General features: G+C 49.9%; 1 protein-coding gene across 5 annotated transcripts in view; it reads right to left on the reverse strand.

The window, feature by feature from the left end:
* Positions 1–2,465: 2,465 nt before the first annotated feature.
* ABAT (4-aminobutyrate aminotransferase) overlaps positions 2,466–25,993 on the reverse strand; it is an 86,859-nt gene continuing 63,331 nt past the window's right edge. For all 5 annotated transcript variants that reach the window (XM_086375832.1, XM_086375834.1, XM_086375833.1 and 2 more), the window contains 10 exons: positions 19,707–19,787; positions 19,003–19,095; positions 18,463–18,525; positions 17,442–17,505; positions 16,266–16,414; positions 13,027–13,164; positions 11,296–11,463; positions 9,705–9,851; positions 7,478–7,589; positions 2,466–5,636 (listed from right to left, as the gene is read on the reverse strand). In XM_086375832.1, coding sequence (XP_086231958.1) covers positions 5,515–5,636; positions 7,478–7,589; positions 9,705–9,851; positions 11,296–11,463; positions 13,027–13,164; positions 16,266–16,414; positions 17,442–17,505; positions 18,463–18,525; positions 19,003–19,095; positions 19,707–19,787 — 1,137 coding nt within the window. In that variant the 3' untranslated portion in view covers positions 2,466–5,514. The remainder of the gene's footprint in view (positions 5,637–7,477; positions 7,590–9,704; positions 9,852–11,295; positions 11,464–13,026; positions 13,165–16,265; positions 16,415–17,441; positions 17,506–18,462; positions 18,526–19,002; positions 19,096–19,706; positions 19,788–25,993) is intronic.

Raw genomic sequence — 25,993 nt, forward strand, 5'->3', positions numbered from 1 at the left:
CACTCCCGGGCTGTGAGTTTGGGCCAGTCATTTAATCGCTCTCTGTGCTTTGGTTTCTTCCTTTGTGAATTGATGACACTCAAAGCACCCACCGAAGGTGGTTGAAGGGACTGACTTCCTACACAAAAAGCACTTAAAATAGCGCTTGGTCCAGGAAAGCCCTCAATAAGTGTCAGCTGCATTACCATGATCCGTCTCACTCTGCGGGTGATGCTCAGAGAAGTGAAGGCACTTGCTCAAGGTTGCCCAGCTAGAAAGCAGCTGATCATTCTCCTGCCTTGTCCTGCCTACTCCTGGGGGCATGCGGGAAGAAGGACAGAAAAATGGAAACAGTAACTGTTTTTAACAGAAGTCCTGGCACCTTCCACCTACCTGCCTTAGGGATATACATTCAGGAGCTTACACTAATGCTGGCCAGTTCAAGTCCACTTTCTTAGGCCAGTGGCCAGAATGGCAGAGAGAAGTGTCCTGAGTGGTCGCTCCTCAATCAACCCCATGCTGATGGAATGTGTGCATGCACACCCCCCGCCCCCCACCACGTCTCAAATCCCCGCTTCTAGGCTGCATGATGCTGGGCAGGGTCTCCAACCTATCTGAGCATCAGGCTTCTCAGTTTACAAACAGGCTGCCACATGCATAGGCGTGTTGTGACAATTACAAAGCCCCAGCAGAATATGGGCTCCCCTGGTAGCTCAGATGGTACCTCAGAATCTGCCTGCTATGCAGGAGACCTGGGTTCCATCCCTGGGTAGGGAAGATCCCCTGGAGAAGGGAATGGCAACCCACTCCAGTATTCTTGCCTGGAGAATCCCATAGACAGAGGAGCCTGGAGGTCTATAGTCCATGGGGTCGCAGAGTCAGAAATGACTGAGCAACTCACACTTTCACTTTCACCAGAATATTCTCACAGGTAGCAGATGCTCAAACAAATGATAAATATTATCATTACCTGTGATTATTCTTAAAAGCACATTTAATGGTAGATATTACTTTCCAAGTGCAATTATTTCATAGATGTGTTGGGTGTCCCAGCCAGAAGGAACACTGAAAATCCTGTGATCCAAACCATACATTTTCCACGTGAGAAAAATAAGGGCTGTGTAGGGTTACGGAGCCAGCTGGGCACAGAAGCGAGTCAGGAGCCCACGACCCCTGCCTGGTTCCAGGTCAGGACACCAGGAGGACAGGAGAGGCAGACTTTTTTTTTTTATCTCTCTTTCTCCCCGCCCCGCCCCTGCCCCCCCCGCCCCCCCCCCCCCGCCGCCCCCAGGTGCTGACTCAGCATCTCTTCCCCGCTTTCCCATGCTGCAACCTGCCTGCGGGCTGATGCCAGCTGGTCCTCAACTTAACCACCTCAAGCGGTGGCAGAAAGAATGTGGTTGAATTGGTTTGGGGTGGGGCACAAGCATTAGGAGTTTTACAAAGCTCTTTAGGCCGACTCCAAAGTGTGTCCAGTGTTGGGATTTCCCAGTGGCTAAGACTCCACACTGCCAAGGCAGGGGGCCTGGGTTCGATCTCTGGTCAGGGAACTAGATCCCACATGGCACAAGTTAAAAAAAAAGATCTCACATGGTGCAACGGAGACCCGGTGCAGCCAAATAAATTAAAAAACATTAAAAATGAAGCAACACAAGGTACCTAGTGTGGACTGTCAGTGTCCTGGGCTCTGTGGGTTCTGTGCTCGGCCTCTCCCATTACTGGGAGAGATCCCATTGGATCTCCCAATCCAGCCCATTACTGCTGTCCTGGTCGGGCCACCCAGTCATTTCAAGGCCACAGATTCCCACCTGGTGGTCCAGGCGCTCTGATGTTCACAGTGGGCACTCGGGACATTCTTTCGAGAATGCACGTTGATTACCCCCTTACCCCAGCCCTTCGGTGACTCCATCACTGTGTGGCAGGCCCAGCCTGGCTCAGAAGGCCCTCTGGATCCGTGCCCTGCCTTCTTCTTTGGCCTGGTCTCCAGGCTCTTCCCGTCTCCCCTTCTTTGTGATACAGTCATGCTGAACGCCACAGACCTGCCTGCCTCACCCAGCCTTCAGCTGGCTGTTCTCTTGGTCTGGAATGCCTTCTACCCCTCCTCTGAGTCATTGGAGCCGTTCTCACTCAACTGTGAGGTTGAAATTCAGGGGCCTAACTTCCACCATGCCTCGGGCCTGTCTTTTTTTTTTTCACAAACAGCATCCTCCTGTATCCTGGTCCTTAGACAGGCCCATGGCAGGTGAGCCGAGGACCACACCTTGTCCACCCCCGACACGTGGTATACCTTAGATGAACTCTGATGAACTGAATGGCCTCAGCAGGCTTCCTGAGCCCAAGGCAGACTTAATGCAGGCACAGAATTACCCCAAGACATCCTGAAGAGTTATGATTAAGCACTTTTATCATACGTGCTTAATAAGAACTTGTCAAATGAGTCCTTACCAAAACCATTTCTAACCAAAAAGACCACTTATACGCAGATGTTTCCATTATAAACATTTTGTTTTTAATTTAAGAATACTGATGAACACAGGAAACAGATTGAATTCATGGAATTGGGCATAGGGTCATCCGTTACATCGTGACGCGTTAATTTCTTTATCATTTATTGGCACTGTCAACAGAATACTGTAAACAAGATCATTTTGTATGCGGGTAAGTCGGCGAGGTTCCCTAGCTATGGTTTTCTACCATGAGTTGATATATAGATAGATATAGACACGTATAGATATATAGACAGATGAATGTTGTACACAACTTTGCATGGTTACTGAGTGTCAGTAAAAATTGTAAAAAAAAAAACAAACACCCATTTATAATAAAAGTGAGGATGTGCTAAGATTTGCTATTACTGGACCTCGTTTTTCTGTAAAAGGGATGAGATTTCCTAGCGACATGTACTAAACTCCATGGCACTACTGTGGGATGGATTCATTTCCAGACCATAGGTCAAAAAAACTCTTCTGCACCTGTTTTCTACTCTCCCTGTGTTCCACTAACCTCTGACAAGTTTCTTGAACACTGCTGAGAATCTTTACCTTGAAGTTCTTCCAGCTAGACCCCCCACCTCCAAAAGAGGATGTCTCAGGAACTCACTCAGCCCTGAGTCAATGAGAACTGGCTGATAAATGGCTTAAAAAGTTTTCTAAGAAGTAACTTCCCTTGGTAAGGAGTGAATAAGTCTGGTTGTGACTCTCCAGATTTAAAAAAAAAAAAAAAAGATTTCATTTATCTGTCCATGCCCTATGGGGAGAGAACAAAATATTGGAGCCAGTCTCTCCACCAAAGAGAGCCATGTTTCTGCTTGGGCACTGGCTTAAAAACCTTTTGGACTCCAGGAACCTCACAGTTTGTTTGGATCCGATGCTGTTTCTCCAGAGAAAGCATATGTGAAGTATGGTTTGGTTTGCATTTTGCTTGTTTGTTAAATAAGGCCTTGAATCTTGGGATATTGCCTGTGGAATCTGGATCCCCTGTGAAAGGTGTGAGGCTGTGAACGGACGTGTCTTTGCATATGCTGTTCCCTTTCTGCAACACTTCCTTGCCTTGTCTGCTAGGTGAACTCTTACGCATCCTGCAAAACCCTGCTTAAATGTCACTTTCTCCTTGGACCCTCCTCTGACCCTTAGGTGGATCAGGTCACACCCTCTGATTTCCTGATGTTCCCACACATACTGCTGTTATGGCACTTGCCATTCTGCATTGATTATTGGTTTAAGAGTCTGTCGTTCCCAATGGGAGGGTGAGTCCCTTGAGAGCAGGGACTAGGTTTTATTTCACCTTTGGATTTCTAGTGCTTAGCACTGGGCCTGGGACAGAGCAGGTATTTAATGCAAGTTTCATGAATGAATGACTGGATAAATAAATGAATCTACAAGTGAGTGAAAGTTGTAGAGAGAGGGAACTCCACTTAGCTGGCAGTGCGCATGCCCTCGGACACAGCAGAGCTCCTTAAAAGCAACAGATTAGCACTGAGTGCAGGATGTGGGGTGAACCAGTATTCACGGATCTGTCCGTGTTCTTGTTAAACATGTGAGTTTGCCTTTCACTCTCGGCAAACATAGGTTGATGACCAAATCTGCTGAACAGTGGAAGCAGGAAGAAAAAAACCAAAGCACTTTGAGATCTTTGGATGATTAGTTATTAAAAGAGAAAAGTGCTGAATTGAGATTCTTGATCTGCCCGGCTCCCCAAAACAGTCAACCAAGGCATGAGGAGACCCCAATGGCTTCCTTTTGGACAGACTTCCTTCATCTACCCACTAAACCACACCTCATTGCTCTAGGATGACCTGCTGCTCTGTTTTAGAAGCAACTGAAGTCAAATCAGTTGCAAATTGTCTCATCTCCAGGAGAGACCCCCCTGAACCTCAGCCATCGTCCAGTGAAGCGTCCTCTAAGCATCACCTGCCTGGTCCTCTCACACTCACACGTGGCGGGAAAATCTCACTCAGAGCAATAACGACAAGGAAATCGCCGCGCCCTGACAGGCTGCATTTTCCTGCCTGGAGCTCTGTGCGTTTAATGCGTGACGCCTCCCGCAAGAAGAAACCTGGTCCTGTAACCAAGTCCCTCTGACGGAGCGGAAAACGTTCCTGGGGCGCTGCTCACATGTGGAGCAGAGGTGGATGAGCAGAAGCTAGAGAAAGGGTTTCCCCCTGACCAGGGGTCCAAAGTCAGACCCCAGAAGCTGGGAGGACAGGAAGGCGGGGGTGGTCTCTGCTGTCCCCGGCCTGGGCTGACACTCCCGGGAGTGTGTCCCAGGGTGATGGGCTACAGCTTTCCTTCCCAGGAGGGAGGTCTGGGCTGACGCCTAACAGGAGGGAGGGGACTTGGGGAATGAGAGTGGTGACTAAGACTGGTTGGTGATGCCGCCCAGAGATTCTCCCAGGATGAAACCCCATCAAGGAGAGAATTCACAGTTTGGAGAGAAATCCCCAGATGCATCGGGGGAGTGGCTAGAAGACCCCCTTCCCACAGCCCAAAGCTCAGTCTCATGTCCCTGCCATCCTGCCTTCCCATGCTCTGTCCTGCCCATCACTGCACTGCCCATGGGACATGCTCAGAGAGGGATGAGGGGAACGTGAGTCTGTTTGCATAGGACAGGGGAGGGAGAACCAGCATCCTCCCCTCTCTGAATGTGTCCCTTGAGTGGAATGGAACCCAGGAGCCCCAGCCGCCAGCCCCAGCAGCAGGTGTCATTCCCTTGACTGGCTTCAAAAGGTATTGGGGGGGTTCCTGGTGGGCAGTTATGTGGCCAGGACCCCCAGGGACCATCCTAAGACTAAGTCCAGGGCTCAAGCAGAATCTCTGAGCTGAAAATCAATGTGCGCCACCGGCTCCGCGGAGACGGAGACCCCAACCAGCCCCTCCCTGCCCCCAAGCCACCAGAGACATCCCCTCCTTCACAAGTAACCGTTCAGTTTATGCCTTCACCTCTGAAACTTTGAGTGAAAACATGAATTAGGCGAACTAATCAATTGGACAACGGTTGAGGTCAGGCCGTCCTCAGAGCGTGGAGGAGAGGGCTTCTTTACTTGAAGTCAGCTAGGATGTCACTAAAGATGTTGAGGAACAGGTGGGCGTGGTGATCTCGGAAGACCAGAGTGGGACGGAAGCGGATGGACTTGTCGCCGCAGCCCCCCAGCATCAGGCCTGGAAGGAGAGGCAAGGGGTGGGTGGGTTAGGGGCTCGGGCTCAGAGTCACCTGCTGGGGGTCCCCTGGGGGCACGGTCACACAGGGGTGCTACCATCCATCTGGACTGTTTCATCCTTCCGCTAGCCACCCATCCAGCCTTCTCACTGTCTCCCATCACCCAGCTCACCCACCTTCTCTCTTTCCTCCCTCCCTTCCAACTGCAAATGCCAGCTCTGTTGTCCCAAACTAGCCCTGCTGATGGAGAAACCCTGAGACCAGGTCCCTGCCTTCTAGGAACTCACGGTGCGGCAGGGAGAGAAAATAAGTAAAGAACTAAATTACAGCACTTCCCTGGTGGTCCAGTGGTTAAGAATCGGCCTGCCGGTGCAAGGGACACGGGTTTGACCCCTGGTCCAGGAAGATCCCACATGCCACGGAGCAGCTAAGCCTGTGTGCCACACGTGCTCTACAGCCCGTGCTCCGCCACGAGAGAAGCCACCACAGTGAGAAGCCTGCACACCACGTGGCTAGAGAGTAGTCCCTGCTCCCTGCAACTAGAGAAAGCCTGAGTGCAGCCAAAAGTAACTGAATAAATACAATTATGAAAAAAAGTAAGTTACAAAAGTGTGGGCAGGTCAGCAGCATGTCCAAGAGATGGAATCTGCTTATTATTATTATTTTTTAGCATACGGGATCTTAGTTCCCCAATCAGGGAGGGAACCTGTGGCCTCAGCAGTGAAAGTGCCGAGTCTTAACCACTGGAGGCCAGGGAGTTCCTGGAATTTATTTTTAAAATCTATTTATTTATGGCCTACGGGAATCTTAGTTTCTCGGACCAGGGTTTGAACTCGTGCCCCATGTAGTGGAAGCGCAGAGTCTTAACCACTGGACCACCAGGGAATTCCTGGAATCTGCTTATTTTATTTTAAAAATCTATTTATTTATGGCCTGCGGGAATCTTAGTGTCCTGGACCAGGGACAGAACCTATGCCCCCTGCAGGGGAAGCGCAGAGTCTTAACCACTGGACCATCAGGGAGTCCCCAGAATGTGCTTATTTTAAAGGGTGACTTCACCTTTGACTAGATTGGGGTCCTTGCCTGGGTTGCACAGAGTCTCTGAAATTTGTTTTTTTTTTTCCCATTCTCAAGAGGAGATGAATTACCCTGCCCTTCAGGGTTGCTGCTGGGATCCTCTAAGATGGTCCATGTGAAAGACACTGGCTTAGACACCCAGCAGGCACTCTGATCTCCCCCACTTAAAACTTCCAGGGCTCCCATAGCTCTCAGGAGAAAGTCTGGAATCTTGAACCTTACCCACCTGAACCTGATTCGCCCGCCGCCGCCTCTGTCCCTTGTCACACTCTAAGCCCCGTCTCACCCAGCTAAAGGAACACCTCCCTCCCTCTGCCCAAAATGCTCCTTCTCACCTTCTTCACCTGGCCAACCGGTATTCATCCAGCAAAATGCTGCTTCCTCCAGGAAGCCTCCCCTGATCTCCTGGACATTTTCCCTAGCTATTTGCTCTCTAGCTCCTTTTCTTCCATCCTAGGACTTAAAACTGTAATAGGTTGTTTCTGAAATATTCTCTTTGATGTCACCCCTTCCTGCTAGATTGAAAACTCCTTGAAGGAAGTTTTCCTGATCCTTTCCAGCATAGGCACCACTTACCTCGGGGAATATTGCCACATGAATCAACATACAAATAAAGCTCCCTGGTAACTTTCTCTTCTTTTGAGAAAGGAGATTCAGACTATTTTTAGTCCTGTGAGGGTTCACCTCTGTGCCCCAGTGGGCCCCCCACCAGGAACTGTGGTCACTGCCCCCCGCCTCCCCGCCCCCCGCTGCCCAGCTGCCTTACCTTTGCTTCTGGCTACTGAAATGAGTTTATTCCGCACGGATTCGTCTGGAGTGTCGAAGGAGCAGAAGGTGCCTCGCCCTCTGACTCTGCTGATGAGCTGGGGGAACCGGGCCTGCAGTTGGGAGACAAGACCGGCATCAGTGCAAAGGAAGGCAAGACTTCTCTGGTGGTCCAGGGGTTAAGAATCCGCCTGCCAATGCAGGGGATGTGGGCTCCATCCCTGGTCCGGGAAGATCCCACGGCCTGTGGGGCAGCTAAGCCCCGTGCACCACAATGACTGAGGCCCGCATCCCAGAGCCCGTGCTCTGCGGCAAGAGAAGCCACCGCAACAAGAAGCCTGCACGCCGCAACTAGAGGTTAGCCCCTGCTCACTGCAACTAGAGAAAGCCCACGCAGCAACGAAGACCCGGTGCAGTAAAAAAGAAAAGAGCCAAGGCAGCCATCAGTCCATGTGGACCCCATGGCCACTGGGCTCAGGGCAGGGACAGCCTCAGAACAACAGGATCCTTGCAGAGCCCGGCCTGCCCTGACACGTCCACACTCCGGCACCGACAACTGCAATTGGGGCCCAGCTGTCCCCCCAGGGGACACAGAAGTGTCCGACATTTCCCCTGCCACCCTGGCAATGGGGGACGGAACGGGCAGCAGGAGGGAAGGTCCTTCTGCTCCCATCCTTCCCAGAGGCTTTTTCTAGCACCTGCTCCCACCCAGCCTCAGTCTAAATGCAAATCCAGTCCAAGAAAAGAAAAAGAAATCCCCCTTCAAGCTACACGCAGCACAGTTGGAGGGGCTCAGCTGTCTCAGCAGCCACACTTAACCCCTTCAGCGTCTACAATCAGGCAGACCTGGGTTTAAAGCTTCCCATTCCCATCCAGAAAATGAGAATCATATTCTTCTAACTTCAACTTGTTCTGGCTTAGGGGTGCCAGAAAAAAATACAGGACACCCAGATAAATTTCAGATAAGCAAGTTCTTTTCTAACTTTTATTTATTTATTTTTGGCTGTGTTGGGTCTTCCTTGCTGTGCGAGCTTTTCTCTAGTTTCGGTGCGTGGAAGGCTACTCTTTACTCGTGGCGCGTGGTTTTCTCATTGTGGTGGCCTCTCTTGCTGCGGAGTACTGTAGGGAATATGCTATGCACAGGCCTGTACTATAATTAACAGAGCTTCTTTGAAAAATAAGAATGACTTTCTCATCACCCCCAGGCAAAGCGCTAGGAGCAGTAAAAAGTACATCGTGGAAAAACATCTTGAAAACAAGATGGTGAAGTACTGATGTGACTGATGGAAAACCATTAGTGACTGTTCCCAGAGCCTTGAGGGAGTTGCTGAGAAAGGGTGTCACTAGCTGAAGGGCTAAATAAAGTCATGGAAGGCCTGAAGGTTTGACACTGAAGACTGTGCATTGTATATCTTTATCCTCGATCTGAGATTGTAAAGAACAGATATCTCTAGAGCACATATCAGGAAAGGAAAAAGGAAAGTGAAGTCGCTCAGCTGTGTCTGACTCTTTGCGACCCCATGGACTGTAGCCTACCAGGCTCCTCTGTCCATGGGATTTTCCAGGCAAGGGTACTAGAGTGCGTTGCCATTTCCTTCATTGGAAGGACTGATGCTGAAGCTGAAACTCCGATACTTTGGCCACCTGATGCAAAGAACTGACTCATTGGAAAAGACCCTGATGTTGGGAAAGATTGAAGGCAGGAGGAGAAGGGGATGACAGAAGATGAGATGGCTGGATGGCATCACCAACTCGATGGACATGAGTTTGAGCAAGCTCTGGGAGTTGGTGATGGGCAGGGAAGCCTGGTGTGCTGCAGTCCATGGGGTCGCAAAGAGTCGGACACAACTGAACAACGACAAGAGCTTGCAATCTGTCCCCCTGGAGAGCACTGCTACGGAGTGATCAGGGTGTAGAAGACGGTCCAGGGGAGAGAACAGGCGGCACACAGGTGGGAAGAAGAGAGGAGTGTTGGGGAGGTTTCTCAAAGGAGGGATGTCTGAACTCAGAGGAGGATGTTTGAACTCTCAGAGGAGCATCAGGAACCGGGAACAAGATTGGAAATGAGGGGTAGGAAGGCGCTCCCTACAGAAATGGTGCAGCCCATTCAGAATCACTGGGGCAGTGGTGCGATGCCACCCTGAAGGGCTCAGCTGTTGCCCCAGGGGCCGTTGGGAGCCATGGGTGGGGTCTTGGAAGGTTGGGGTGGGGCTGGGGTGGTGGAGTACCTGGAGGTCAAGCAGTCCTGTGAGCAGGACCTTCCCAGCATGGGCTGCGTTGTTCAGCAGGTCCTCTCGCTTGATGACATTGATGACCTCGGCCAGCAGCAGGTTCTTGGATGGGTCTCCCAGCCACGTGTTGAAGATCCGGTAAGGCTGGAATCAGAATCAGATATCACGGGTATCAGAAAGGTTCCAGACGTAGCCTCAGACTCACTTCTCCCCATTTAAGAGGAGAGAGATCAACTCAGCAAGCAGCTGCTAAGGGCTGGGAGGATAACACATGGTCTCAACAAATTGTTTCCATCACAGCAATCTTGTAGGTCTTAAACACGTGTGTGCTAAAGTTGCTTCAGTCATGTTCGACTCTTTGCGACCCTATGGACTGTAGCCTTTCAGGAGTCTCTGTCCACCGGATTCTCCAGGCTAGAATACTGGGGTGGGTTGCCCTCCTCCAGGGGATCTTCCCCACCCAGGGATCGAGTCTGCGTCTCCTGTACTGCAGGCGATTCTTTACAGCTGAGCCACTGGGGAAGCCCTGTGGGTCTTCTAGTTACTCCTATTAGGGACACCAACTCATCCATGCCCTGGAAAATCCCTCAGTCCTGGGGAAACTGAGACAGTTGGCTCCTCATCACCACAATCCTTATTTTCACAAAGGATGAGCTGGGGTTCCAGGTGAAGTGATTTGTTTGTGAACATACAACACTTTGGTGGAGTCAGGAGTGGACCGATGGCAGCCTGGCCCTTAAAGGCCGCTCCTTTACTCCTCTTTCAGGCGTCAATGCAGCCCAGCTGAAACACACTGCCCAGCCCCTCTTGCAGTTAAGAGTGGCCATGTGAGCAGATCTTAGGCAAAAGCGGGAGAAACAGAAACGTTGTGGGATTTCTGGGAAAGCTGCTTAAGGACGAGAAGTGGGCCACTCTGTCCTTGCCTCCTTGTTCCTTCCTACTGCCTAAAATTGAAATTTGAGGGCTGGAGCCCAAGTAGCCATTTTGGATCATGAGGTGACCTTGAGGGTAGAAGCTATATGAAGGTATGATGGAAGGAGGGACCCTGGGCCCTGAGAGAGAGAGAGAAAGAGAGAATCTGTATGTACATATGGCATTCCAGTAAAGTGGTTAAGAGCATGAGCTCTGGGTTTATATCTTGACTTTGTCACTTAACCGGCTGTGTGACCTTAAACAACTTACTTAACGTCTCTGTGCCTGATTCCTCATTAGCAAAATGGGAGAGAAAAATAACATTTACTTGGTTAGATGTTGTAAGGATTAAAAGTACAAGCAGAGTATTTAGAACTGGGTCAGAGACAAAGGCGCTGTTCACGGCAGCAGCTATTGACAATATTTTTGCTTGTGCACAGAGAGAAAAATCAGAAGCCTGAAGATCGACTGCTATAAAGTCAACCCTGCAGAGAGAGCTGGGGTGACTGTAACCATTGCCTTTAAATTAGGTTGAGAAGAAATAAGGCTTCAGAAACTTCTGTGAGACATTTAGGTATTTACTGAGTGCCTTGTTGGTGAGAAAGAATTAAGAGAAAGCAACGCCCCCTGCCCTGGAAAGCAAAGGTGGGGACAGACAGGCAGGGTCCCCACTCACAGCGTTGGGCCGCAACTCCTCCTTGTGGAAGAAGCCCCCGGTCATCATCTTCTTGCTGAAGGTCATCACGTCCGCCGGGTCATCCAAGCCCCAGTGCTCGTGGGCCCAGAACTTGCCGGTGCAGCCTCCTCCAGTCTGAACCTCGTCCACCAAGAAGGCACAGCCGTGCTGGCGCAGGCGGGGTGAGGGAGACATGAACACCGCGCGCACCTCGCCCACCTCGGGCCCCCCCACCTCGGACCTCGGATCCCCGAATCCAGCCCAAGAGCCACTGCTTTCTGAACCTCGCACCCGGCCCGTGTTCTCAGGCTGTGCAAAACCAAACGAAGGCTTAGGAGGGCAGTTCCTGCAGGGCTGTGTCTGCGCGTGGCCTCCCACTGCCCAACTGGAACAAAATCGGAACATCAAAGGCTCCTTGATCCACTGGCTTTGGTTCCTGAGCAGGCCAACGTGCTCAGAAGGAGGCGTGCCCCGATGGTAAGGCGCTCCGTTTCCCAAACTTCAGGTGCCATGTTTGCCAGCTCTGCTCAGCACCCGGACTATTGTTATTATTGGTCTTAATTTTGGCCACACCATGCTATAGGCAGGATCTTAGTTCCCGGAGCAGGGATCGAATCCCTGCCCCTTCAGTGGAATCGCAGAGTCCTAACCAGTAGACCACAAGGGACGTCCACCTAGACTATTATTTACTTAGCATCTGTGTTTAAATAAATTTTTATCACCTTTATCTGTAAACTGACTGCTTGGATGGACCAAGACACATTAAAATAGATATGCAGGCATGCTAAATGCTTCAGTCGTGTCCGACTCTTTGCAACCCTGTGGACTGTAGCCCGCCAGAATCCTCTGTTCATGGGATTCTCCAGGCAAGAATACTGAAGCGGGTTGTCATTCCCTTCTCCAGGGGATCTTCCCAATCCAGAGATCAAACCCACATCTCTTATGTCTCCTGCATTGGCAGGCAGGTTCTTTACCGCTAGCGTCATTTGAAAGTGAAAGTCGCTTAGTTGTGTCCGACTCTTTGAGACCCCATGGACTACAAAATCCATGAAATTCTCCAGGCCAGAATACTAGAGTGGGTACCCTTTCCCTTCTCCAGGGGATCTTCCCAACCCAGGGATTAAACCCAGGTCTCCTGCATTGCAGGCGGGTTCTTTACCAGCTGAGCCACAGAGGAAGCCCACAGGGTCATCTGGGAAACCCCAAATAGACATGATATTAAAGTTTGTTCATTTGGTTTCTGTGGAGAGTGAACCACAATGGGCTGAAAGATGAGGTGGGATCCCCAGAAAGAAAAGGGACGAGGGGGCTGAGGCTTTCCCTGGGACCTTCTCTTGTTTGAGAGTGTCCCTAAGATGGAACCTGCCTGCAAAGCGGGAGACCCGGGTTTGATCTCTGGGTTGGGAAGATCCTCTGGAGAAGGAAATGGCAACCCACTCCAGTATTCTTGCCTGGAGAATCCCATGGACAGAGGCGCCTGGCGGGCTACTGCCCATGGGGTCGCAAGAATTGCACACGACTTAGCGACTAAACCACCACCACCACCTAAGGTGGCAGGTTGGAGGCTGACTTTGGAAGAAGATTTTAGGGAAGAATTCCCTGTCCTGCCGTCAACCCCAAGTTTTCTATCCACGAGGCCCACAGGTGGCCTCTGAAACATCTGGAAGTTTACAAGGAGTCCAGGCTCACCCTTTGCCCTGGAAAACCAACTAACTGGCCCCGGGCACTGACCTTCCTGGAGATGTCTCTCAACTTCCGGAAGAAGTCGTCCGACGCGTGGTTGTCTCCGCCCTCAGACTGGATGGGCTCCACAATGATGCCGGCCACCGTCCTCTTCTTCTTCCTGTATTTCACGATCAGGTCCTCCACCTGGATTAAAGGGGGCCGGGACAAGGGCTCGTGGGGGCTCTTGGGCAGCCCCCGAGGAGGATGGGCATGGGGGTGCTGTGGACCCCTGGAAGTTATGCTGACGATGTCATGGTGTCTTATCATTAGAATATACAGTGGAGAAAAGACAGTTTCTCTTTAGCAAGTGGTGCTGGGAAACCTGGACAGCTGCATGGCAGTCAGTGACGTTAGAACACACCCTCATGCCTCACACAAAGTAAACTCAAAATGGCTTAAAGACGTAGACATAGACACAACACCACAAAACTCCTAGGACAGAACATAGGCAAAACATTCCCTGGTATAAATTTTAGCAACCTTTTCTTAGGTCAGTCTCCCAGGCAATAGAAATAAAAGCAAAAATAAACGGGACCTAATCAAATGTATAAGCTTTTGCATAGTGAAAGAAACCATAAGCAAAACAAAAAGACAACCAATGAACTGGGAGAAAATGCTTGCAAATGATGCAACAGACAAGGGCTCAATTTCTAAAATATACAAACAGCTCATATAACTCAGTAACAAAAAACCAAATGACCCAATCAAAAAATGGTCAGGAGGCCTAAATAGACATTCCTCCAAAGAAGGCATACAGATGGCCAACAGGCACATAAAAAGATGCTCAACATCACTAATTATTAGAGAAATGCAAGTCAAAAGTACAGTAACTTACAACCTCACACCAGTCAGAATGGCCGCCATCAAAAGTGTACAAATAATAGATGCTGGAGAGGATGTGGAGAAATGGGTACCCTTCTACATTAAAATCATTAAAAAAACATTGAAGCATAGTTAATCTACAGTGTTGTGTTAGTTGCTGGTATAAAGCAAACTAAGTTACACACACACAAACACACACATATTCTTTTTCAGATTCTCCTTCCCTATAGCTCATTAAAAGATGCTTACTCCTTGGAAGGAAAGTTATGACCAACCTAGATAGCATATTCAAAAGCAGAGACATTACTTTGCCAACAAAGGTTCGTCTAGTCAAGGCTATGGTTTTTCCAGTGGTCATGTATGGATGTGAGTTGGACTGTGAAGAAGGCTGAGCACCGAAGAATTGATGCTTTTGAAGTGTGGTGTTGGAGAAGACTCTTGAGAGTCCCTTGGACTGCAAGGAGATCCACCCAGTCCATTCTGAAGGAGATCAGCCCTGGGATTTCTTTGGAAGGAATGATGCTAAAGCTGAAACTCCAGTACTTTGGCCACCTCAGGCGAAGAGTTGACTCACTGGAAAAGACTCTGATGCTGGGAGGGATTGGGGGCAAGAGGAGAAGGGGACGACAGAGGATGAGATGGCTGGATGGCATCACTGACTCGATGGACGTGAGTCTGAGTGAACTCCGGGAGTTTGTGACGGACAGGGAGGCCTGGCGTGCTGTGATTCATGGGGTCGCAAAGAGTCGGACATGACTGAGCGACTGATCTGATCTCTGATAGCTCATTACAAGAAAAAAAAGTTTTTAACTGTTAACAGTGATGGAGTAGTAAGAAAAGCATCTGATTTTCCCCAAGTGGTTATATTTCTTGGAGTCTTGTTCTAAAACAGGCATCATCTTATAAATAATTAAGGAATAGTAATTGTGATACTTCATTAATAATTTAATAATTATACTTAATCTAAAAAACCCAAACCACATACCCAGATAGAGTAACAAGTGCAATCTTTCTCTGTTATGCAGAATTAAAGGAAAATCATCTATGTGAATGATGTAATTTTGGTCTCTGCCTCACCAATGGCCCCACGGAAGTGGTCAGATGCTTTTTTTGCTTTGAGTGTCATTTGCAATTTGTCATTGCATGGCTATTTTTCCATTTATTTGTCCAGTGCTGTGTTTCTGACTAGTCTGCACTTTCTGATAGGATGCAGAAGAGACACATGTCTATCCAGCACTTGGAATGCAGCTGGTCCAAACTGAGATGTACTTTACGTCTAAAACACACCCAGCAGTTTGAAGGTTCAACACAAAAAAAGCATATAAAATATCTCATCAATAATTTAAAAATATTAATGACGTGTTGACACAGTAATATTTTGGGATACACTGGGTTCAATAAAATGTTATTAAAATTATTCTCCCAGGTCTTTTTACCTTTTAAAAATATGACTAGGAAGGCTGTGAGGACTTGTGGCTGGCCTTATTTTGCTTGGACTCCATCATCTTGCTTCTTTTATTTACCACTAAATAGCCAGGTGGGTCAGCGGTAAAGAATTTGCCTGCAATGCAGGAGATGTGGGTTCGATCCCTGGATTGGGAAGATCCCCTGAAGCAGGAAATGACAACACACCCCAATATTTTTGTCTGGGAGATCTCATGGACAGAGGAGCCAGGAGGCTATAGTCCATAGGGTCGAAAAAGAGTCGGATACAACTTAGTGACTAGACCACGACAACAACGAAATACCTAGCACCTAGTTCACACCTAGTACACGAAACCTATTAATTCAAAAGAAAGATGTGGGTAAGAGGGAAACCAGCCTGATCTGAGCTCAAATCCAAATCTGAACAGGGATGAACAGTGATAGCCACTCCCCACCTGCCCCCTCAAACAACACAATCCTTTCAACATCTTACATGGAACCCTAATACCTGGGACAGATCAAGGTGGGGCTGTTGGTTGAAGTGAAGGCGTGGTGACCAGGGTCGCCCATCCTTAGCCCCCGACCCTGCAACCTCCAGGGCTCCCCCAAAAGCCCCAGGATTCTGGCGAAGACTGAGACACAGGGGATTAGAGGATCCCCTGGAATCAGTTTCCCTATGAGCTGTCCCATATTCTTTCCATCAGTTCGTTTTCTCTTATTCTGGACTCAGTGAAGCTTGTCCCCAAAGAAACTTAAATGATACAGAAGTTGGTACCAGAAGCCGGGTGATGGAGGCTGGGTGGCAAAATCAGTGTCTCATTGCCTTTCCTAACATGGAACATCGGGACACGTGGCTCCCTGTCCCTCTGACCCACCCAGGGAGTGCCACATGGATCCCCAGACACTCTGTGTGTATTCCTCTTATCTGGGCTAATTCTCGGTGTGCTGAGGGTCAGGAAGGGGTGTTGAGGAGAGGACCGGGAAGGTCCGGGTGTTACCTCTTCTAGACAGCGGGCCTCTTCTTGTTGGTTCTCTTTCACAAACTCTTCCAGAGGATATTTCAGCCGTGGGAACGGTGCGATGGGCCAGTCGAAGGAGGGGATGTCGATCTTGTGAATGGCTTTGGAGTGCGTGGTTGCTAAGCAACCTAAGCCCAGCAGAACAGAAGAGCAGAGGTTGGCTTGGGGAAGGAAGGTGGACCATTCTTTTTTTTTTTTTTTTTAAAGAATTTCAAAGTTTGTGAATTTATTAAATTTTATGTTTTGGATCACAGAAAATGAAGATTGGATTTCTCATAAACAGAATTAACTCCTCTATCCATTACATCATTACATCACTGACTCATTACATCACTATAGGACCGACTCAATGGACATGAATTTGAGCAAACTCTGGGAGGTAGTGAAGCCTGGTGTGCTGAAGTCCATGGGGTTGCAAAGAGTCAGATACTACTTAGTGACTGAACAACAACAACAAATCCATTACACGGTCTCTCTAAAGCTTCATGTATGCCTGGTTTTAATCACAGTAGTTATAAAAACTTTAGGGCAGGTCAAGATACACTCTTAATTCCCAAAGTCTTTATCTATTAGATTTTTTTAAGGCAAAGATTGTACTTTTTTCATTTCAGAACTACTGTGCCTTCAGTGAATGGTACCTTCAATAAAGCAGGACCACAGCAAATGCTTTTTAATTATTTTTAAATTTACTTTTTAGGTGGAGTAAAATTGCTTTACAATATTGTGTTGGTTTCTGCCAGATTGTTTTTGAGAATGATATGGGGCAGCCTGGGGAGACCCGGTGCCCGCAGAACCCCAGTTCTGGGAACATCCTGAAGCTGAAGGGGCACAGTTGTGTCCCTCTGTGTGTATGTGTGTGTGTGTGTGTGTGTGTGTGTCATTGCTTTCTGATTTATCGCAGACTAACTCTTTGAAGGCAGAGAGGCAAGGGTTTAAATCCTAGCTCTGCCACTGAATGGCCTTGAATGTTCCTTCCCTTGCTGAGCCTCAGTTTCCACATCTGCAAAGTGGGAACAGCCACCCCTAGTCTGCAGAGAATGGTGTGCAATCAAGGAGACCATAAGTAGAAGCCGCCACGCCCGATCAGAGGCAGCTATTGCTGTTGTTGTTATTGTTACTCTACCTGCTACCTCCGGATCCCACGGCCCTCCTTACCCATGGTCCTCCCGTGGAAAGCACCCATGAAGGACAGGATGCTGTAGTCAGGGCACCCAGGGGCCTGGAACCAGGAAACAACCATCGGTCAGGATTGTGAACTAGGAACCTAGGTGGCTGCTCCCATGAACCTCGAGGAGCATGAAATCTCAGAGGAACCAAGGGTCCTTCGCAGGGGGAAGTTACAAACTGGACACCAGAGGTCAAAATCCAGCCCGTGGATTTTTTTCTTTTTTGTAAATCAAGAGGTTTCATGAGATACATTTCTGAACCTCTGTCTTCTCACAAGTTCTGCATCACGGGCGCCCATCTTTCCCGGCCAAGCCCGAAGGTGGGTGGGCGTGCTGCCCCAGGGCCCCCACCACCCCCCAGTCTCCTTTCCATCACCACCCCAGCTGTCGACGGGCTCTTCAAGTTCCTCCCAGCCCCTCTCCTTTCCCTGCTTTGGTGGCTCTGGCTCCCACAGCCCACAGGTGGGCCAGGTGTGGGGGTGGTACCTGCCGCCCATGACCTGATGCTGAGCTGGGCCCCTCACAGGACATGCCCAGGCTTTGGATCAGCAGGAGGGGAGGAACACCAGCTTTCCCTGGCCCTCCAGGGCTGCCCCTGGGAGCATGAGGAATTCACGAACACCCAGGCCTCTCCTGGCCCTAAGTGAACGGCACAGCTGCACTGCCTTCTGACTCTCCACTCAGCAAGGAAATCAGACCTGCCTCCAGGCGACTCAGGAAGAGCTGCTGGGGACATTGCCGAGGCCACCCTGGGGGCCCCTGAGTCTCTGGGAGGTTGACCTGGCTCAACTCCACTGGGTCCCCGAGACTCCCAGGAAAAACTCTAGCACCTTCTCCCACAAACTCCAGAATACCCTCAGGTCGTTTTCCTTTATTCATCTCCAAATGTGATATGAGATGCAGCTTGTTTTATTGCACTTCACAGATGTTGTGGGTTTTGTTTTTTTTTTTTTTTTACAAACCGGGACACCCTCCGACTTGAGGAGGACAGCAGAGGGTGCTGGGCTCACCTGGTTGACCATGCACGTCTCCAGCTCCTCTTTGGAGAAACTCGACTGGCCCCTTTCCTTGCTCTGACAAGATGGAACAGAAAAGATTCTCAGAGATGCTCTGGGACAGGGAGAGCTGCTGCTTTGCACCCACATCTAAGCCACGAGGGGGTGCTTTCTGAAGAGCTGCTCACACATGTCAATGTTACATGTATGGATGGAGGCCCGAGACTGTTCATAGTGCTTGCGATGAAACAGATGGACGGATAAGGCTCATCCTTCTTCTGTTGGCAACAGTGAAGATCTGTGAGATGGTACGTTATTCCAGGTAAACTAGCGTAGCACACTGGGGAGGTTTTGTACCATTCTCTGCTGGGATGTTTAGAAAGGCTTGACTAGCCAGTGGCCTTCCCTGGATTTTGGACATGGTCACTGATGTCCAATATTCTGCCCAACTTGGGTGAATAATTGGACAAGGGCTGACTGTGCAGCTGGGGGCTGAGGAGTCTGTGTGTGTGTGTGTGTGCATACGTGCACACGCATGCATGCCCCAAACCTCACCCGGTACCACATGAAGATGGTCTTGAAGGCGTTCTCGTTGGAGCAGGAGCCACAGGCCATCGTGATGAGCTGGGACATCCCTTTGGGAGCCACCTGTGGAGAGGGAAACAGTTGTGGGCTCCCCACTCCCCACCTCCCTCCAGCTGACCGCTACGTGCGGGCAGGGAACCAGGTATGGAGTCCTGGACGCAGCCAGACTGGGAGGGTGAGCGAGAAGCCAAGAAAGGCCTGGGGACTGGAGGCCAGAGAGGGAAAAAGGTGAATGAAGCCCATAGGTCCCTCCTGATGGCCCTCCCCACCACTGCCTGTACATTTTACAGGTGGGAAGTCAGGATTCCGAAGGACACTGATCGTTGTGGCCACTGAAACCCAAAGTCAGGGAGGACTGAAGGACACAGGCAAAGCTCCAGTTGTGGGATCCATGCTAATTTAAGTTCCCCTGGGTTCCCTTTCCCCCTACCCCACCCCCTAGCACGAGAGGGATCCCAGCTTTTCTTGCAAGGAAAAATTTAAAAAGACTCATCCTGAAAGAAACAGCAGGAAGAGTGAGACTAATGCAGAAACACCCCATCCTTAACTGCTACGGATGCCAACCCTTTCCTTCTCAGCTACTCTGGCTTCCTGAAGATCAGAGCCAAGGGCCAGCAGTGGGGAGGGCGGAGGTGGGTCCTCATGTTGCAGTCTGTCCCCATGGAGTCACTCACCGAGAGCAGGGACTCCCGGAGCTTCTCCACAAAGTTCTCCGGAGGAAGGATTCCGAGGGCAGGTCTGTTGATGAATGTGCTCTGCAAAAAAGCCAGGATGCCAGCAGTGATTTCTTGCCTGACCCAGGTCCCGCCCACCGGCGATGCTTTTCAGAGTGGATGTGTTTCACACTTCCAGGAATGACAGATTTTCCTGCACTTTTAGAGAAATCCACTAGGATGGCTCTGGGTTGAAAACAAAGTGTCAGTTTCTTGACTGGGGTATGGCGCTATCACTTTAAAGAAAGAATTGGTGCTGAAGGATTGACACTTTTGAACTGTGGTGCTGGAGAAGACTCTTAAGAGTCCCATGGACAGCAAAGAAATCAAACCAGTCAATCCTAAACAAAATCAACCCTGAGTATAAACTGGAAGGACTGATGCTGAAGCCGAAGCTTCAATACTTTGGCCACCTGATGCGAAGAGCCGAGTCACTGGAAAAGACCCTGATGCTGGGAAAGATTGAAGACGGGAGGAGAAGGGGGCAGCAGAGGATGAGATGGTTAGATAGCATCACTGACTCAATGGGCATGAATTTGAGCAAACTCTGGGAGATAGTGAAGGACAGGGAAGCCTGGCATACTAGTCCATGGGGTCGCTAAGAGTAGGACACGACTTGGCGACTGAACAACACCAAAAAGTTTTATTTAAGAAGGATGCCTTGATGGCAGCCTCACGTTGACAAACTGCCCGACTGCTTTTCCAAAGATTCCCAGCACACCTTGCAGCCTGTGCTCTGCAACAGAAGAAGCCACCCCAAAGAGAAGCCTGTCCACTGCAGCTACAGAGTCGCCCCTGCTCCCTGCAACTAGAGAAAAGCCTGTGAAGCAATGAAGACCCAGCACAGCCAAAAAATAAATAGATAAATAAATAAAATTATTTTAAAAATTATCAAACAAATTTGAAAAAAAAATTTAAGTTTTATTTATTTTTTGGCCCCACTAAGTGGCTTGTAGGATCTTAGCTCCTTGACCAGGGATCAAACCCATGCCCCCTGCTGTGGAACCATGCTGGACTATCAGGGAATTCCCAGTTTATGGGTTTGTTGAAATCCATAGAATTGTATATGGCAAAGGATGGATCTGACCTCATGTGAATTATATTTTAATTAAAAAAAAAAAACAAAAACGAGAAAGAGGTCTCAGTAACTGTAAGTTTTAAAGAGTGAGGTGTAGGAGAGCAATCGGATGAAGAAGCTGGCTAATGAAAGAGCTGCCGATGAAGAGAAGTAGCATTAGAAAACTCCCTTTTTTTGATAGAGGCAGGTCTAGAGAAGGATTCCCTCTGTAAGGAAATCTACAGTGCATACCTGACACTACACAGACACTCGCTTCTGAAACCCAGGAAACGAGGGAGCGTCACTCAACCAAAAGGAGAACCACTCTAAATGCCAAAATTAGGTTAAGCAAACAAAGGCACATTCACTGATGATAATGTTGTGTTGCTGGTAAAATGGCATGTCCAAAGTCACAGTTGTATGTTAGGGTTCACTGAGTGGTGTACCTTCTGTGGCTGTTGATAAATGTATCAGCATGTGTCCACCCTTATGGAAAAGATGCAAATGGAAATGCAAATGGGGATAAGAACAGAGCTGATCTGTCTCTCCAGGTGCAGCCAGTGCCCCCTGAAGGATCAGCAAGAGTCTGAGTGGGGTCTGCACAGCGGATAAGCAATGAGGTCATCAAGAAGAGGATTGGGGGATTTTCCCTGATAGTCCAGTAGTTAAGACTCCATGGTTTCAAAGCAAGTGAAAGTGTTAATTGCTCAGTCATGTCTGACTGTTTGCAACCCCATGGGGCTATAGTCCACTAGGCTCCTCTGTCCATGGAATTCTGCAGGCAAGAATACTGAAGAGGGTTGCCATTCCCTCCTCCAGGGGATCTTCCTGAGCCAAGGATCAAACCCACATCTCCTGCATTGCAAGCAGATTTTCTGCCATCTGAGCCACCAGGGAAGCCCTTCAATGCAAGGGGCCCAGGTTCAATGCCTGGTCCAGGAACTAAGATCCTGTGAGTCAAGTTAAAAAGTAAGGAAGGATTGACTGAGCCTGGAAATTCTCAGGCACCCTTCTCTCTCAGACTCAGCTATGTAAATAAACTCAGCGCAAATCCAAACAGGAGGAAACTCAAGGACAGGCGGGCCCCAGCACCCATCCTCCCGTGGCACTGCGATTCGGCGTGGCTGGCTAGACTTCGTGGTAGCCTCGTGTCTCGGTTGGTCTTTCTTCTTTGTGACTAGCTGCATAGGTCTAATAACAATGGGGGGGAGTTAACCCTTTTCACTGTAGAGCCGGGGAAATGGAGGACCAGAGAGGTCAAGCAACCTGCCTCAAGTCACACAGATAGAAAGAGGCAGAACCATGAGTCAAACCCAGGTTGGCTGACTTCCGATCCCATCCTCTGCCGGCACTGCAGGCATCCTCCACCTGAAACTATAGATGCTGTTGGTAAGTAGGCTTGGCAGAGACCGGAGACCTTGGGTGGCCTGTGGGAGGTGCTGAGCGGTCTTTTGTTTTGGCTTCAAGACATTCATTATGTTCCCTGGAGAAGGAAATGGCAACCCACTCCAGTATTCTTGCCTGGAGGATCGCATGGACAGAGGAGCCTGGCGGGCTACAGTCCATAGGGTCACAAAGAGTCAGACACGGTTGAGCAACTAAGCACACACACACACAGTCAATGTGCCTCTGAGGAAACCAAACACATCATGAGCTCAGGGTGGAGGGGAATTGCCAGCACAGGTAGATGGCTGGGCCGACTGCCGCTCTGGGCCCAGGCAAGATGTGGGGGTGGTGTTCTTGTTCGGCAAAGCGTGGCATTCATTAGGAACAGAAGGTATCTGGGACTCTGGGTAGCAGAATCAATTGAGGACAGGTTTCTAGAATCCTCGCCATCAGACTCAGCAGCTGTAAAGTGCAGAAAGAGGAGAATGGGCTTTGGTTTAAGTGGCTGTGCAACCTGGGGCAAGTCACTTAACCTCTCTGGTCCTTATTTGAGAAAATGAGGATGCCTTCCTGGGTGCTCGTCAGGAGCCAGTGAGAGGACATAGCCTACAGATGAGGCAGGAGCTAGTCCTGAAGGACAGAATCACGCAGGTGGAAAGGCCTGGAGGTCACATTGATGTCTTAGCTGACAAGGTCAGCTGCCCTATGACCAGCCCAGCCAAAGACCACGGATGTCAGTCGGCACTCATCGTTCATTGCAGTGACCAGGTACATGCAATGACCAGTGATATTGTATAGCCTGTGAGCAGTGTGATGAGGCCGCCCCGGGGACATAAGAAGTTTTAACTGCAACCGGTTAGATCCAGGTGACCCAAGACATGAATTATAGATGATGTGGTTGGGGTATGAAAGGGTTGATAAGCACCATCTCAAGACTTCAATGACTTGGCAACAGCCTGCCCAGGACAGGTAAAAAACACCACGACCACCACCTGAGCGCATCTTGGGCTAAGAGTTTGGAAGACATCAATCAAGGTCGTCTTGTCTGACGCCTCAGATGTACTCTGCTGAGCTTGTGGCGGTCATCGGTCACTTCTCTGAGGCTCTGCCAGTCTCCCTGCCCCATACCCAGCCCTCTGCAAGAACGACATCAGCTCAGACTGTGATCTAGACCTTGATCCAGACTACGGTCTAGGTGGCAATCTAGGCAGATCTGATTTGTGATCCAGACACTGGTCCAGACTATTCTGGACTGTAGCCTAGACTGTGATCGTGTTATCGAGGTCAGCACCAAGGACAGTGCCCGGCACACAGTAGGTATTCCATCCATCATTAAGTGAACAGATGTTAAGGAATGAGGCTGGGACTTCCCTGGTGGTACAATGGATGGGAATTCGCCTGCCAATGCAGGGGACACAGATTCAATTGCTGTTCCGGGAAGATTCCACACGACAGGACCAACTAAGTCCACACGCCACAGCTATGTAAGCCTGTGTGCCTACAGCCTGTGCTCTGCAACAAGAGAAGCCACTGCATTGAGAAGCCTGTGTGTCACAAGGAAGAGTGGCCCCCGATCACTGCAACTAGAGAAAGTCTGCTTTGCGGCAATGAAGACCCAGTGCAATCAAAAAAATAAAAATAAATTAATTAATTTTTAAAAAAAGAAAGAAATGAGGCTGAAGAAGCAGGAGCCAGATCACAAAGGGCTTTGCATGTGAAGAGGAGGAGCTGGGAGGCATCCTGAAGGCAGTGGGTACCAGGATCGGGTTCCAGGCACAGAGCAGTTTGGAGGATGGTTTGGAGGAGGTGAGAATGGACATGGAGGTGGGAGGAAGGGATGGAGAGGGGCTGATGGGAAACTCCAACTGGAAGAGGGGGAGCTAGGACTGGTCCCCGCCTGGCTGGGGGAAGGGAGGATGAGGGGTGGTGTCCAGGTTCTTGGCAGGGATAGGTGGACGCAGGGCATTCCCCACGCCCCTGCCCCGGCAAATCAGAATCCCTGGGCCTGGAAATCACGTGCTGTTGGGGCCACTCTGCCTCCGGAGGCAGCTGACACGGCAAATGTGTCTGGCGTGTTTGTTGACACAGTTTTTTAGCACCAACTGCTGAGGCATCTGGGATCCGCAGAACGTTTCGAAACAAAGCCGGGCTCTGAATGTAAACACACGCTCGGAGACACCAACAGGCCTCGCCAGACACCCTGGGTTTGGGGGGTGGGGGGACGAGGCTTCTGCCAGAGCAGCTCCTGAACTTGTCAACCCATCAGAGGTGAGAGCCATCCCCAGGTCCCTCCCAGGCAGGTACACCGGCCCACAGGTAAAGAGGAGCTGAGTTCTTTCCTGTTATCTTCTGCTGCTTCTTTATGGCTGGAGAGGGGACTTCCCTGCTGCTCCAGTGGTTAAGAATCCTCCTTGCAGTGCAGGGACATGGGTTCGATTCCTCGCTGGATAACTAAGACCCCACATGACGTGGAGCTTTGCCCCAACTACTGAGCCTGTGCTGTAGAGCCCGCACACTGAACTAGAGAGTGTGTGCGTGCTCAGTCGCTTCAGTCGTGTCCAACTCTTCGAGACCCCATGGACTGTAGTCCGCTAGGCTCCTCTGTCCGTGGGATTCTCCAGGCAAGAATGCTGGAGTGGGTTGCCATGCCCTCCTCCAGGGGATCTTCCCATCCCAGGGATCAAACCTGCAGCTCCTGCGACTCCTGCATTGGCAGGCAGATTCTTTACCCATTGAACCATGATGGGGGGAAGCCCAGGGAGTCCGTGCACTGCAACCAAAGATCCTGAATGACACACACAAAGATCCACGTGCTGCAACTGAGACCCAAGACAGTCAAATATACAAATATTATAAAAAATAAGAGTTGGTTCCTGCCGGGGTCAGGCTTTCAGTCCTCCTGTCTTTCGTTGATTTCTTTTTGGGAATCACACCCCTTATGTGTGGACATGATGTCACACTCTGAGAAAAATGGAAACCCTAATGATGCGTGGCGCACGGGGTAGGGGGTGGGCTGGGGAGTGGCCAGAGGGAAAACTGTCCGGGGATCTGGGGATCTGCTGAGGCTGACCGTGTGTGCACACTGCTGTAGAGATGGACTGGCTTTGTCTACGTCTTGTATCGTGGGACGCATGACTGTGTCACCAACAGACACACTGGAAGGTCCACAGCAGTGGCCTTTGTGAGAAGTGACTCAGATGCTCATCCGAGGTAGGTAGGATGCTAATTACAGTGCGTTCACACAATGGAACGATTAAAGCCGGGAGGATGGATGCCCTGTGGCTACCAAGGACACATCTCCAGATGGATTTTGAGTGAGATAAGCCAGATGTGATAAAGAGCACACACAGTACGATTCTGTCCATGTGCTGTTAGAAGTAAGGGGAGGCTTCCATGGTGGCTCAGTGGTAAAGAATCTGCCTGCAATGCAAGAGATGCAGGCGCGATCCTGGGGTCAGGAAGATCCCCTGGAGAGGGAAATGGCAACCCACTCCAGTATTCTTGCCTGGAGAATTCCATGGTAGAGGAGCCTGGTGGGCTACAGTCCTTGGGGTCACAAAGAGTCGGACATGACTGAGTGACTAACGCTTCACACTTCTTCATACGTACAGACACACCATGCATCATAGGTGTGTTGTGGGCACCATTATGGCTTCCAAGAAGATACCTTACTCTTATCCCCTCCCCACAACTGTGACTGTTACACAGCAGAGGGGGCTTTGCAGGTCTTATTAAGCTTCCTATTCAGCTCAGAAAGGAGACAGTCCTAGATCTTCTGGGTGGGCTAACTGCAACCACACGAGCC

The sequence above is a fragment of the Bos grunniens genome, chromosome 25 (genome assembly GCF_055505025.1).
Source record: "Bos grunniens cultivar Pamir isolate PY7600 chromosome 25, Bosgru_T2T1.0, whole genome shotgun sequence".
Classification (NCBI taxonomy): domain Eukaryota; kingdom Metazoa; phylum Chordata; class Mammalia; order Artiodactyla; family Bovidae; genus Bos; species Bos grunniens.